At 41.4% G+C, this 15,314-nt stretch overlaps 1 protein-coding gene across 1 annotated transcript in view; it reads right to left on the reverse strand.

Annotated features, from left to right (window-relative positions):
• The window catches only part of itgbl1 (integrin, beta-like 1), a 151,413-nt gene that overhangs the window by 56,172 nt on the left and 79,927 nt on the right, over positions 1 to 15,314 (reverse strand). The window contains exons 4-6 of the mRNA XM_068032928.1: positions 11,459 to 11,581; positions 9,105 to 9,245; positions 5,027 to 5,167 (exon numbers count right to left, since the gene is read on the reverse strand). Of these exons, the coding sequence (XP_067889029.1) occupies positions 5,027 to 5,167; positions 9,105 to 9,245; positions 11,459 to 11,581 (405 nt within the window). The remainder of the gene's footprint in view (positions 1 to 5,026; positions 5,168 to 9,104; positions 9,246 to 11,458; positions 11,582 to 15,314) is intronic.

Consider the following 15,314-nt stretch of genomic DNA (forward strand, 5'->3'; position numbering starts at 1 on the left):
AGGAACAGGGAAATACTTCCCTCCTCTGAGTCTCCGAGTCTCACTGCGATTCTGATCTGACTCAGTTTGATCAGTCTCAGACGAGATCAAAATATGTATTCAGTCTTCCAGGCTCAGCAACTTCAGGATTAAGAGTGCTCCAGATATTATAAATGCTACATGGTGTAGTCCCTGCGTGATCCTTTCTGTCTATTTTCACTGCCTTTTAAAGCAGAATGGTTATGAAATCCTCAACTGACAAAAAAGAAGACAAGTAACAAGCAGAATCATTTTACAATGGCTAATTGTGTCTGTGAATTGTTCTTAATCAACTTAATTTTGGATTAATTTTGATTTCTAATTGAAAAAGAACAGGAAAGGCTGGGTGAGCTGATCAGATGACTAGGATAATGCCCTTTCTTAGAGTTTCACCTACTCAGATGCTCGTGGGGAATGTATTTCACAGGGCAGGCAGTGGAAATGCTTGCACCAAATGCTCAGGACATGAATACCAAATTCCAAATCTCAAAAAAAACTGTTATCCCTGCTCACTGGTGTGGACAAAAACCATGACTTCAAATATATCGACAGCATGAGTAGGAACCATTGCAAATTGAACATTCCTTCCACACCTAAAACCCATAGGAATACAGATAGTGCCTGATGATTTTGAGAGATATGTGACAAATACTTGACCATGCAAAACATGATGTGAGACAGAAACCAGAGTTCATTCCTGCTAAGTAGGCAGATACACTAAAAGATTATTTTTCTCTTTGTAGATTTTTGTTGTTCCTCTCCTATCTCCTGTCATTCCCTCTCCAAGCTTGTCTTGGTTTCCATGTGACCCCCTTCCTGCGCCCTCATTCCTATTCCCACAAATCTACTGACCATCCAATTTCCCTTCCCAGTCCCCATGATAGTTGATATTGTTAATGGTACTCTCTCTTCAGGTACTGTCCTCTCCTTCAAATCTGTCATCATCACCTCCCTCCTCATTAATCCAACACTTAATCCCTCCATTCTTACAAACTACCACCTGTCTCAAACCTCCCTTTCCTTTTCAAGGTCCATGAATATGTTGTTGCCTCCCAAATCCGTATCCATCTTTCTCCAAGCTCTATGTTTGAATCACTCCAATCAGTTTCTGCCCCCTACACAGTACCGAAATAGCACTTATCAAAGTCACAAATGACATCCTATGTGACTGTGACAAAGGTAATCTTTCCCTCCTCGTCCTTTTCAACCCATCTGCAGCCTTTGACACGGTTGACTACACCATCCTCTCCGATGCCTTTCTACTGTCGTCCAGCTGGGTGGGACTGCTCTCACCTGGTTCCATTCTTATCTATCTAATCATAGCCAGAGAATCACTTGCAATGGCTTCTCTTCCTGCTCCCACACCGTTACCTCTGGTGTTCCCCAAGGATCTATCCTTGACCCCCTCCTCTTTCTCATCTACATGCTGCCCCTCAGCAACATCATCCGAAAGCACAGCGTTAGTTTTCACATGTATGCTGACGACACTCAGCCCTACCTCACCACCACCCCTCTCAACCCCTGCACTGTCACTAAATTATCACTGTTTATCCGACATCCAGTATAGGATGAGCAGAAATTTCCTCTAATTAAATATTGGGAAGACTGAAGATATTGTTTTTAGTCAGCGCTCCAAACTCCATTCCCTAGCTACCGACTCCATCCCTCTCCCTGGCAACTGTCTAAGGCTGAACCAGACTGTTCACAACCTTAATGTCATATTTGACCCAAGACGAGCTTCCGACCACATAATCATGCCATCGCTAAGACCGCCTATTTCCACCTCCATAACATTGCCCAACTTTGCCCTGTCTCAGTTCATCTGTTGCTGTAACCCTCATCCATGCCTTTGCCACTTCTCGACTTAGATTATTCTAACACTCTGCTGGCTGGCCTCCTATGTTCTTCCCTCTGTAAACTTGACTTCATCCAAAACTCTGCAGCCAATGTCTTAACTCGCACCAATTCCCGTTCACCCATCACCCCTGTGCTCGCTGACCCATATTGGCTCCCGGTCAAGCAACTTCCTGATTTTAAAATTCTCATTCTTGTTTTCAAATCCCTCCATGGCCTTGCCCCTCCCTATCTCTGTAACCTCCTCCAGCCCCACAACCCTATGCGATCTCTGCGCTCCTCCAATTCTGGTCTTTTTGAGTATCCCCGATTTTAATCGCTCCACCATTGGTGGCCGTGCCTTCAGCTGCCAAGCACCTAAGCTCTGGAATTCCCTCCCTAAACCTCTCTGCCTCTCTACCTTGCTTTCCTTTTTTAAGATGCCCCTTAAAACCTACCTCTTTAGTCAAGTTTTTGGTCATCTGCCCTAATATCTATTTATGTGACTCAGTATCAAATGGTTATCTGATAATGCTCCGCTGTTCACTGCAATTAGCGGGAGCAGGAGGAATCAGCATTTCTCACACAGTGAAGAAGAAAAAGAGACTGAGAGCAGCTTTGTTAGATATCCGCACCCACTCCATCACCTCTTGCTTTCTCTGGCATTTCCTTAGGCTCGCCTATTAGCAGATTCCAGCCTGTGCCTGTAGTAGGTACTGTTTGCTGTTCCTATGTAACTGAGGATGGAGATGGGGCATTCCATAGTATTACAGAGAATTTTACAGCACAGAAACAGGCCATTCAGCTCAACTGGTCTATACCAAAGTTTATGCTCCACACAAGCTTCCTTCCGCACTACTTCATCTCCCCCCATCAGCACATCCTTCTATTCTTGTCTCCCTCGTGTGTTTATCCAGCTTCCCCTTAAATACATCGATACTATTCATCTCAACCACTCCCTGTGGTAGCGAGTTGCACATTCTCACCACTCTCTGGGTAAAGAGGTTTCTCTTGAATTCCCTATTGGGAATTTTTTTATTAATTTCCAAAATATACTTTATTCATAAAAATCTGTAAAAAAATACATTACCAAACAGTTTCAAACAGCACCAAGTCAAAGAATGCAAACAGTGCAAAGGAGGTCAGTTTCCTTCAATAAAATCATGAGTTGCCTCACAACCCTTCCATTTCATTGTCATGCCTTATACATTTTTACATTTTACAGCACACAAAATTTTCCCGATACAGTTCGAGGGGTTTCCCATGGATCCAGCCCCTCCGTTTACCTTGGTGGGGGGACCTTACACAGTGGTCTTTCCCCATTGAGCCTTTGCTGCGGCTGCCCCAAGCTTTAGTGCGTCCCTCAGCACATAGTCCTGGACCTTGGAATGTGCCAGTCTGCAACATTCGGTCGTGGACAACTCTTTGCGCTGGAAGACCAGCAAGTTTCAGGCAGACCAAAGGGTGTCTTTCACCGAATTGATAGTCCTCCAGCAGCAGTTGATGTTTATCTCGGTGTGCGTCCCTGGGAACAGCCCGTAGAGCACAGACTCCTGTGTTACAAAGCTGCTTGGGATGAGCCTCGACAAAAACCACTGCATCTCTTTCCACACCTGCTTTGCAAAGACACATTCCAGGAGGAGGTGGGCAACCGTCTCTCCTCGAATTATTGACTTTCATTTTGATAGCGCCTCGTTTCCATTTCCCCAGAAGTGGAAACATCTTCTCTATGACTACCCGATCAAACCCTTCCATAATTTTAAAGACCTCTATCAGGTCACTCTTCAACATTCTCTTTTCTAGAGAGAAAAGCCCTGGTCCATCTTTCTTAAGAATATCTTCTCAGTTCAGGTAACATCCTGGTATTTCATTCCTGTACCTTGTGTAATGCATCTTCTTTATCCTTTTTATAATACAGAGACCAGAACTGTGCACAGAACTCCGAGTGTGAACTCCTTGCCTCCTGCTTCCAATGCTCCTTGGGCAGTCCAGCATAGGTCCCTGAAGGTAGTTGCCACCAGGTCCTAATCCCTAGATCCCTATGAACTGGAGAATCTGCAGGGTTTTCTAGAGTTGAGCTGAAGATTTCACAGACAAGTTTTTTTTTTACTCTTTTCCCAACAAGTGGATTTGAAGCAGTCAATGCTAAAAGGGTTAAATTACGAGGACCAGTTGCATAGACTTGTCTTGTATTCCTTTGAGGATAGAAGATTAAGGGGTGATCTAATTGAGGCGTTTAAGATAATTAAGGATTTGATCGGGCCGATAGAGAGAAACTATTTCCTCTGGTGGGAGGAGTCCAGAACAAGGGGGCAGAATCTTAAAATTAGAGCCAGGCCGTTCAGGGCTGATGTCAGGAAGCACTTCTTCACACAAAGGGAAGTGGAAATCTGGAACTCTCTCCCCCTAAAAGCTGTTGATGCTGAGGGTGTCAATTGAAAATTACAAAACTGAGATTGATAGATCTTTGTTGGGTAAGGGGGTGATGGGTTACAGAAGCAAGGCGGGGAAATAGAGTTAAGATACAGATCAACCATGATCTAATTGAATAGTGGAACAGGCTTGAGGGGCTGAATGGCCTTCTCCTGCTCCTATATTCTGCATCTGAAAATCTTGTGGGATGTACAGATGGCTCATGTGGAATAGAATATGCAGGGACTCCTTCTTCTGAACCACATCTCTTGTGCACTACCCTTATCAGGTGACCAGGGCATGCTTGTTCGAAGGAAAACTATATTGTATTAGAAACAGATTTTAAAGATGTTGGCAGTAAAAAAAAAAACAAGAAGTGCTGGAAACACTCAGCAGGTCTGGCAGCATCTGTGGAGAGAGAAACAGAGTTAACGTTTCAGATCTTTTGTCAGAACTGGAAAAAGTTAGAGATTTAAGCAAGTACAGAAGCAGGGAAAGTAGGGGAGGGGAGGAAAGAACAAAAGGGAAGGTCTGTGATAAGGTGGAGGCAGGAGAGATTAAACAACAAAGGGATGATGGGGCAAGGCAAAAGAAGATGGCAATGGGACAAGTAAAGAAACACAAGATGGGTCTGGTGCAGCTCTAAATAGCTACAGCAGAATAATAGAGGGGGAGTGAAGCACAGTAAATCTGGACAATTATTTGCCAACTTGTTTTAAAATAAAAGTCAGCCACGAATCTGTGTATTATAGAGTTTGTTTACCTGAACAAAAACTATCAGAGTATCTGTCATATACAGCATGGCAGTCTCGCTCATCGCATTCACACGTTGCCCCATGAATGTCACCATATTCCCCACTGGGATCCAGGTCATAGCATGTACACTCACCACAAATGCAATTCCCTAAAGAGAAATCACAGCATGAATTGAGAAGGATGGTATTGTGCTGTCATCAAAGCCACCCATGCTATGTAATCCATACTTGTCTGGTGTAAATTATATTTATTACGTAGTCATTGCAAGTACTTTTCCTTTCTCATGCCCCCATCACAATCTCTTGTTGAAGTGGCATACTTGTTCTGACAAAGACCATCAGCAGACCATCTCATCCTAAAAAGATCCCTAAGTGATACGATTTCCGGGCTAAGCTTTACTTCCATTGCCTTGGGTTATTAATTGTGGCACATGAATGATACTTATTTAGTACTGTGTGTAATGCTTCTAATTTCATTCAATTTGACGCACTGGCCTTAGACATTGATTTAAATTTTGTTAGGGCTGCTTGATGCCATACTCGGTCAAATGCTGCCTTGATGTCAAGGGCTGTCACTCTCACCTCACCTCTTGCGTTCAGCTCTTTTGTCCATGTTTGGACCAAGACTTTAATGAGGTCTGAAGCTGAGTGGTCCTGGCGGAACCCAAACTGAGCATCAGTGAGCAGGTTATTGCTGACTAAATACTGTTTGATAGCACTGTCGACAACACCTTCCATCACTTTGCTGTTGATTAAGAGTAGACTGATGGGGCAGTAATTGGCTGGATTGGATTTGCCCTGCTTTTTGTGGAATTGGACATACCTGGGCAATTTTCCACATTGTCAGGTAGATGTTAGTGTTTTAGCCATACTGGGACAGCTTGGCTAGGGGCATGGCCTGGCGGGATTTCTATCCCCCAACACCGCACCCCTCCCCTCCAACCTGGAAAACAGGATATTCGCACCTCCTGTCCACTGCCTGGACCAGGGATCCCAATGGTGCATCAGAGAACCTGGGAGTGCTCCCTCTGGATCCCCTTGAAGCCATTTTTCAACCAGTGGTTTCCCTGAAGTTTCCCCTCTGTCTGCAATATCAGTGAAGCCCAATTTCTACCATTCCTAAACAGGCACACAGCAAATGAACAGCATACATAGTGTTGGCTGCAGACCTGGCTCATTGGCCCAGCACTTTCTGGCAAAATAATGCTGAGTTTAATGGCACTCGCTTTTATTAATGTGTAAATCCTCCAGCAACTTGTGGCGAGGAAGAGATTCCCCGTCAATTGTGAATCGCCACAAGTCGCTGAATGATTTGCTCCGCTATATTGTTAGCCTCGGGATAACGGCAGCTCATCCTCAACCTCCCTGTGAGTTTCAAGAAATTCCTGCATTTGTTCATTCTTTATCCATTAAACTCACTGCAGAAACTTAGGGCTGGCACTTAACAGTGTAAGGACCCTTTTAATGCCAAGATTTCTGTTCCTGAAATGCCACTCTACATCTCCATCCCAGAAAGGGAACATTTGAAACTGTGGAGTCTCATTCCCGTAGCTAGTAAATTGTTTTACATTCTTTATTTAAATGTTGTTAAAAAAATCTTTATTTTTTTTCCTTTCTGGCTCTTTTTATCTCTCTTTTAATTCAATCTTTGTTCCCCTCTCTATTTCTCTTTCTCTACCTGATTGGACTCTAATTCTCCCAATTTCCTCCTCCTTTGTTTCTCTGTTTCTTTCTCAACCCTTAAATCTCATTGGTTAAGGAGATAGACTGCTGGTCCCATTATTCACTGAGGTCCCAGATGCTGAAACTCGGACAGCCAGGTGATGAAGAATAGAACACTGGAGTCTCGTCTTTATGCACTTCCAAGCTTTCATTTATTGAGATACACATTATATATCCAGCAACTCATCTTCCTCTCTTTCAGCCTGCTCTTATGTATATGAGCACAGGTGAGAATCCAACTAATACTCACCACCTGAATACAGTTAACACACAATTGATATACAATTAATACCAAAAGCTCTATTGCCCTCGCTGCACTGTTACCAGCTCACTCTCCCAATCAATTATGGTGTAAAAAAAATTCGAGCTGAAGGGTGAGAGAAAAAGTCTAACTAATGTGGCACGCCATTAGATGCCCCACTCCAGCAAGGTCATGCCCATTATACTTTGTCCTTGTGCCCATATTTACAGACGTAGGCAGCAAACACCGTCCCACTCTCTGCGCACTGGATTCTGGGGTCCAATCAAATTTTTAGGCCATTGCATTGAAAGGAAAACAAAATACATGAGAGTTGGTCATTTTATTTGAAAGTGCAATTGGAATAAATGCTCAGCCTCACCAGACAATGCCCCAAGGAGAGGGTTGAAACCCAACATGGGAAGAAATTAAAACTGTTCTATCCAAAAGTTGTGCTAATAGTATTAAATTTACTCAGCTGCTGACATTTGTACAAGATAAAGATCAGTAAAGCAAAAAATGATGGTGTGGGCTGTACACACCTCCTCTGATCAGTGCCTGACGATGGGTTACTGAAGGAATTTTCAACCATCTCCCCAAAATCACTGCAATGCACAACATTTACTGAAAGCCACCCCCAGCAATTATAGAATCACAGAAATTCAGGCACAACTGGAGGTAACTTCATCCCATTGAGTCTGTATCATTGCTAGCTCCACGCTAGAGAAACCTATACAACTCCCATTTTCCTGATCTCTCCCAGTGCTCTTAAATGTTTAACATCTTCAAGTGTTGATGTAAAACTTTGATAATTTGTGGTTCAAAAATTGGCAGAATAATTCAAAATAAAAAAATGAGGCAATTACGTATGTAAATTACATAGAATAGAATTTACATCACAGGAACAGGCCATTTGGCCTAACCAGTTTGGGTTCCGCCCATCCCTCTTCATCTCACCTTTTTATTCCTTTCTCCCTCATGCACTTATCTAGCTTTCCCTTAAATGCATCCATGCTAATCAACTCAACTATTGAGTGAAAAAGTTTCTCCTGAATTCCTTATTGGATTTATTAGTGACTATCTTATATTTATGGCCTCTAGTTCCCCACCCAAACACAAGTGGAAACATCTGGTCAACGTCTGTCCTATCACTCTTCAGAATTTTAAAGACCTTTATCAGATCACCCCTCAGCCTTCTCTTTCCCAGAGAAAAGAGCCCCAGCCTGTGTTTATGCTCCACGTGAGCCTCCTACCAACCCACTTCATCACACCTTATCTTCATCCTCTCTTCTATTGCTGCACCCAGTGTTCTATCATTCCTTTCAATTCACTTAACAGCTCCAGTATTCCTGTTCAAGCAGTTCCTTTTTAAATCACAAGAGCCATAAGAGTAAGAAGCAGGAGATCATATTGATATGCTCATGCTCGACAGTTCCTTCCTTAACTAATGAAGAAGAATGTCCTCACTAGTTCAGCGTGGTATCGGACGAGAAAGACACTTAGCACCCTTGTTTTTTTTTCATAAAAGCAAAACTGGCCAGTAAGGGTGCAGTTTAAATTCCAGTATGTAATATATGTGAATGCTGGCTCAATGAGGTGATTTCATACAGGCTTTAAATCTGCCTAAAATTAACACAAGCATTCTCTGACCAGACTCTGGCAATTGTTTATGTGTTATGGCATGGCTACACACTCTGAAGGTTGGGAACCTGCGAGCCCTGGATTCCGGTTGCATTGTGTAATAGTTTTTTGGACAGCAGCCAGCACAGAAACATTCTCAATTTTCACTGTCATTCTGGGGTAGCCAAGTAGAACAGCTCCTGAAATGATGCGCTGTCTCTCTCTCTCTCTTTCACTTATTCTTTGCGTTCAGCATATTCATTAGCTCTTTTTTAAAAACAGTAACAAATCAGAAAATAACAGCTTTGCCAGGTTTTGAAATATTCGTATACTAAGTTTGAGAGTCTTTCGGAGACACCAAACAATAGCTACATTATCGCATTAGGTAGTGCTCTCATCCATAATGAACCAAAGCAATCAGAGCAGAAGTGGGTAACATAATTTGCTCTAACTTCCAATCTTTATCATTAGCATTTTTTGCATTTGAACTGTTTCGAAAGACACACCTCGGTTGCTGCAGATCTTGCCGTCTGGTGACATGCATTTCCTCTTGCTCTCCCATGGGGTAATGTCACACTGAAATTCACATTTATCACCATGCCAACCAGGCATACAGTAGCAGTTACCACAGTAACACCTTCCATGCCCTTAAACCAGAAGAAATATCGGGTAATGCAACAAAATCACAATTTAAGAAGATTTTGGCAATATTTAGCTGGCATTTTTATTTCACAGATTGATTTTTTAGTAATTACTCTGTGACTAATTTTGAAGTAATTTGACATACTTCCAGACAGATGTTATCCTAGGCATATAAAATAATTTACAATTATAGTACAAACACACAGGTTTCTAATGTCAAGAAAATTCCCCGCACACAACCCAACTATTGCACGGAAGTGGTTAAAAAGATTTAATTAAAGATAAACCATGATTCAGTCTTGCAGTTGCCAGAGAACTGTCCAAAGTAAGTGACCTGTTTGGATGACAGGTGAGCTGGATCATGAATCTTAGTCAGAAGAGAAATAGAATAGAATGTTCGTTCCACACATTGCTCCAAAATGATTCTAAATAATTCAACAGAACCTGAGCAGGCTTCCCTGAGAACCCCAACAACACATAAAGGAGTTTCAAAAAATATGTCCTGTTCAATAAAAAGTTTTAGTAGCTTACATAACAAAAAGAATTTGCATTTATATAGCGCCCTTGACAGAAAAACGCCTCTAGGTGTTTCACAGGAGGGAAACAAGGAAGCCAAAGCACTGAGCCAAAGGATACACGAGGAGGGGTGACCAAAAGATAGGCCAATGAGGTGGGCTTTCAGGAGGGTTTGAAATGAGGTGGGGCGAGTGGACAGTCACTGGATCTCAGAGTGTACGGTCTAAGCAGCTGAAGGTATGACCGTCATTGGATGACCAAAGGAGGGAATACACAGAGGCCAGAGTTAAAGCAATTTGTGTGAATTATAGGGCTGCAAGAGATGACAGAGATAGGCTATGGAAGGGTTTAAACACGAGCATGAGAATTTTATTTTCAGCTGATGGCGGGCCGGGGGCCAATGTAGGTCAATAAGGAAGCAAAGAGTGAACTTGCATTTCTATAGCGCCTTTCACAATCTTAGGATGTTCCAAAGCGCTTTACAGCCAATGAAGTACTTTTTGAGCTGCTGTCGCTGATGTAGCAAAACGCAGCAGCCAACTTGCGGACAGCAAGAGCCCACAAACAGCAATGAGATGAATGATCAGAAAATCTGGTTTAGTGATGTTGATTGAGCAATAAATGTTGATCAGGACATCAGAGAGAACTCCCCTGCTCTTCTTCAAAAAGTGCCATGGGATCTTTTATGTCTGCCTGAGAGGGCAGACGGGGCCTCAATTGAACATCTCGTCCAAAAGACAGCACCTCTGATAGCGCAGCACTCCCTCAATACTGCGCTGGGAGTGTCCAGTTAGAATTTCTGCTCAAAATCTCTGGAATGGAACTTCAATCTATGACCTTCTGACTCAGAGCGCTACCCACTGAGTTATGGCTGACACCCAAGTGACAGGTGGAGCAATAAAATTCAGATTCCTCCGAGCTTCGAACTCAGTAAGAACAGGGCTGGTAGGTGATAGGTTCAGGATAAGATACTGGCAGCAGAATTTGGAATCAGCTGTAGTTTATGGAGGGTGAAAGATGGGAGACCTGCCAGGGGAGCATTGCAATAGTCTAGTTTGATAGTGACAAAGGCTGAGGGCTCCAGGAGTTGATGGGCTGAGGGCAGGGGGTGGGGAGATGAGTAATGTTATGGAGGTATAAGTAGCACTCTTTGTGATGGAGAAGTTATAGAATGTGGGGGATATATAAGATTAAATACAAATCTTGTAGAGTTTAGCTTTTATTTCACCCAAAAAAAAATTAATACCTGAGCATAAAGCAAAACATTTTGACAAGGGAAGAAAATTGGACAACATCTACAAGAAGTTTGTCATTACCATACAATCTAATGAACAAGATAACTTTCAGGAAAATGTCATCAGTTGTTACAGGATCAGATAGAAAGAATAGCCCAATTCTACTTATACTAACTTCCCAATTAATCAGAAACTAACATAATGTGGCATTTTGTAGAGGAACACAATTTTTAAACGATGTCTCAAATGCAACAAAATACCCCAGTAAACCTATCTTCAGTAAATTCAATTTCTTTCAGTCGTATGCTCTTCGGATTCTTTCAAAGCTCATAACAGGAAGCCTCGGGCAAGTTTTATAAAATGTAACATGAAAGTTCTAACAAATGGCACCATTGGAGATTCTACTGAAGTTTTGGTAAGTACTGTGGAATGCAGCAAGTGTTAAAATGAAATATATTAGTGTGTACCTCCGCAAATCTCGCCAGTTTCATCGTCAATGCAATCTTGGTCATTACACTCACAAAACTTTCCATAAATCAGTTGGTCATCCCCAGGATTGTTGCATATGCACCTCCCACAGTGACAGGTACCTAGAAAATGTGAAAAATAAGGGCCACTTAGTTTTTGTCCATAGTTGACATTGCTTGCATGAATTCCATTGTCTTTTGCATCATAAAATAGATACATAAAACATGATTTAATTATAAAATATATTAGCAATTATAGCACAATTCTACATGCACTTCCTCCTCTCTGCATCCTCTCTGTGTTGTAATAAAGATTCATTGCTATGTCTCCAACTCTTTAGCTTTTTCTTTGAATCTAACACTAATAAGTCCAATCGGGAATACAGGAGCAATTTCTTTACTCAGAGAGTGGTAAAAATGTAGAACTCACTACCACAATGAGTGGCTGAGGGGAATAGCATAGATGCATTTAAGGAAAATCTGAGATTAATGGCACCTTATGCTTCGAATTCATTAATTTATTCTCTTCTTGTCTTTTCAACATTGGCAATGTCACTATAGTCTTGGAAACTCACATTGTTCTTTCGAATGAAGTAACTTCTGGAATTCCAGACAAAACCATTTAAAGGATTTATGAATGTAGTTATTTCCGTCATACTCATATTTGTGTGAGATTAAACACTGTGGGTCTCTATCAAATGATTTTATCCATGTTATAATAGTCTATGTCATTGAAGAGAGTTAGTGAAAGGCTACAATTATTGTTGATTGGACTTGTCAGTTATTCCACAGATTCCCTTTTCCTCCTCTTTCCAATATTTCAATAGCAACTTTCAAAAGGGGAACTGGATCTCTACTTAAAAAGGAAAAAAATGGAAGGGGCATGGGGAAACAGCCGGGGAGTGGGACGAATGGACAGCTCTTTCAAAGAGCCAGCACAGGTACGATGGGCCGAATGACCTCCTTATGCGTTGTATCATCCTGTTCTATGATTTGCTGAACGGAGTGTGTAATGTTGCAATGTTATTTACTAATGCTGAATGTGATAGGCTGTCATGCATTAGAAAATAGTACCCAAATACTCAGTGCACTTGCCGATTATTTAATTGAGAGGAAATAGTTTACTACTCATTAAAATGGACTATCAATATAAGCCTGATGTTACCCTTTGCATGAAAAATGGGAGAAAAGTTTCCTGTTATACGTATAGAAACCCAGTGCTTTGTAAGATGCAATTTCACTTGCGGCATCACAAATGAGTAGAAAGTCATAACGCACCCACAATAACAAACTTTTAACCATCTCTCCAAGCAATTATCAAATCACAAACAGATGTTAATGTCAAAAGGATTATCAATCTTGTTGTGGAGTGCACACAAATCTGTTGAACAAGTGAGAATAAATCACGATTTAGCAACAAGACATAGAATCATATTGTATTTACAGCACAGAACAGGCCATTTGGCCCAGTTGGTCGATGGTGGCATCAATGCTCCACGTGATCCTCCTCGAACCCTTCGTTATCTAACCCTATCAGCAAGTCCTGGTATCTATTGTCATAGACTGATATGTGCACATTTTTTGATCAAGGGAGACAGTTTCCAACTACACAAAGAACGACAATATATATTACTGAACTTTGCGTTAACTACTTGAGAAATCTGCTGGAAGTCTAGAAGATGTAGTATAACTTAAAGAAGAGCACAGAGATAAAGTATGAATATTAAACTTGCAGCAAAAGCCATAGATAGATATGCAGGAAGGTAGCAGTCGTTAAAGATATTAAGAAAAAAAATTGTCCTGACACAAGTATTTTACTAGAACGGTAGCAGGGATGAAGGAGTTCAGTCATGTGCAGAGGCTTCAGAAGCTGGGGCTATATTGCGTCATCAAATCATATAGCACAGAAGGAGGCCATTCGGCCCACCGTGTCTTATCCAATTAGTGCCACTCCCCCCCCCACCTCGCTTTTTCCCCACAGCCCTACAGATTTTCCCCCTCAAGTATTTATCCAATTCCCTTTTGAAAGTTACTATTGAATCTGCTTCCACCACCCTTTCAGGCAGCGCATTCCAGATCACAACAACTCACTGCGTAAAACAAATTCTCCTCATCTCCCCCTCTGGTTCTTTTACCAATTAGCTTAAATCTGTGCCCTCTGGTTACCAACCCTCCTGCCAGTGGAAACAGTTTCTCCTTATTTACTCTGACAAAACCCTTCATAATTTTGAACACCTCCATTAAATTGCCCCTTAATTTTCTCTGCTCCAAGGAAAACAAGCCTAGCTTGGAGTAATATATTTACTTCTTGATTTTTATTATGCAGTTAAGAAATTCTGCACAAACCTACCATTAATGACCTTTAATAGGCAATAATTGGGCTGTTTTTCTCATGTGTCATTGGGTTTTTTGAAACAATATGAATACTCACATTAGTGTGGAACACAAATGAATCATCGCTTGATTCTTTCTCTTGACATTACATCAGCTCGTACTCAAGCCTACAATTTTGCTAAACTTAGCCAAGATGTTCAGAGACACAGAAAAGGACAGGAAAAGAGGGTGATTGCCTAGGTCGTATACAGGAATTTTAGGCCCTTATTATTAGAACTTTGAGCCTAAATTAATTATTGGGACCAACAGTAATTAATTTTGCACATCCAGACTAGTCACCTCAAATGGTAGGTACGTGGCCTAAATTAAAGCATAAGGTTTTACACAACACATCAAACTCTGGCCCTGAACTAAAGTATCTCATATTTTCTGCAATAAAAACAGAAAATGCTGGAAATACTCAGCAGGTCTGGCAGCATCTGTGGAAAGAGAAACAGAGTTAACGTTTCAGATCAATGACCTTTCATCAAAACTGGGAAAAGTTAGAAATGTAACAGGTTTTAAGCAAGTGAAAGAAGGGGAGGGCGGAAAAAGAGCAAAAGAGATGGTCTGCAATAGAGATTAAATGACATTATTGAACAAGGTTTTAAATTCTGCATTGTGTTACCAGCTAGCAATAGTCATGGTTCAATTAACTTGCTAATCTTAATTAGCATCAACAGTTAGCTTATACAGATGGCTCTTTAGCTGGTCATGATTATTTGTTCATTCCAAATGAACAGTAATTTTCACTACTGTTTGATAAGTTCAGACAAATCATTATGTGCCAATAGTGTAAAACAAGGTTACTGAAACATTTCCAAATGTCCAGGCTAGATGTTTTGGTGGGAATAATACCTCAACATTTGCCTTGGAATATTGTAACATTTCTTTCATTACTTCTGCAACCCTGGTCCCAATATTTTACCATTTTGGCCTTGTACCTATCATATTGATACTATAAGTTCCTGTTCACCCATCAGCCCTGTGCTCACTGACCTACATTGTCTCCCCATTAAGCAATACCTCCATTTTAAAATTCCTATCCTTGCTTTCAAATCCCTCCATGGCCTCTTCTCTCCATTTCTGTAATCTCCTCTAGCCTCACAAACCTCAAAAATATCCACGCTCATCTTAGTCTAGCCCCTTGTCCATCAGTGATTTTAATCAGTGCACCATTGGCAGCTGTCTCTTCAGCTCTCTACACCTCTGCACCTCTCTGCCTCACTTTCCTCCTTTAAGACATTCCTTAAAACCTACCTCTTTGGCCAAGTTCTTCTGCCCTAATATGGCCTTCAGTGTCAAATCTTCCTCTATAATGCTCTTGTGAAATGTCTTGTGATGTTTTATTAAGTTAAAGGTGTTATATAAATACAAGTTATTGTTGTTATCACACATGGTTTAACAGTTAATCCAATGAATCCATGAGTAGGCTGTTTATAACAAAAGGATATCAACAACAGTGATGGGGAAAGTATGACAG

Source organism: Heterodontus francisci, chromosome 6 (genome assembly GCF_036365525.1).
Source record: "Heterodontus francisci isolate sHetFra1 chromosome 6, sHetFra1.hap1, whole genome shotgun sequence".
NCBI lineage: Eukaryota > Metazoa > Chordata > Chondrichthyes > Heterodontiformes > Heterodontidae > Heterodontus > Heterodontus francisci.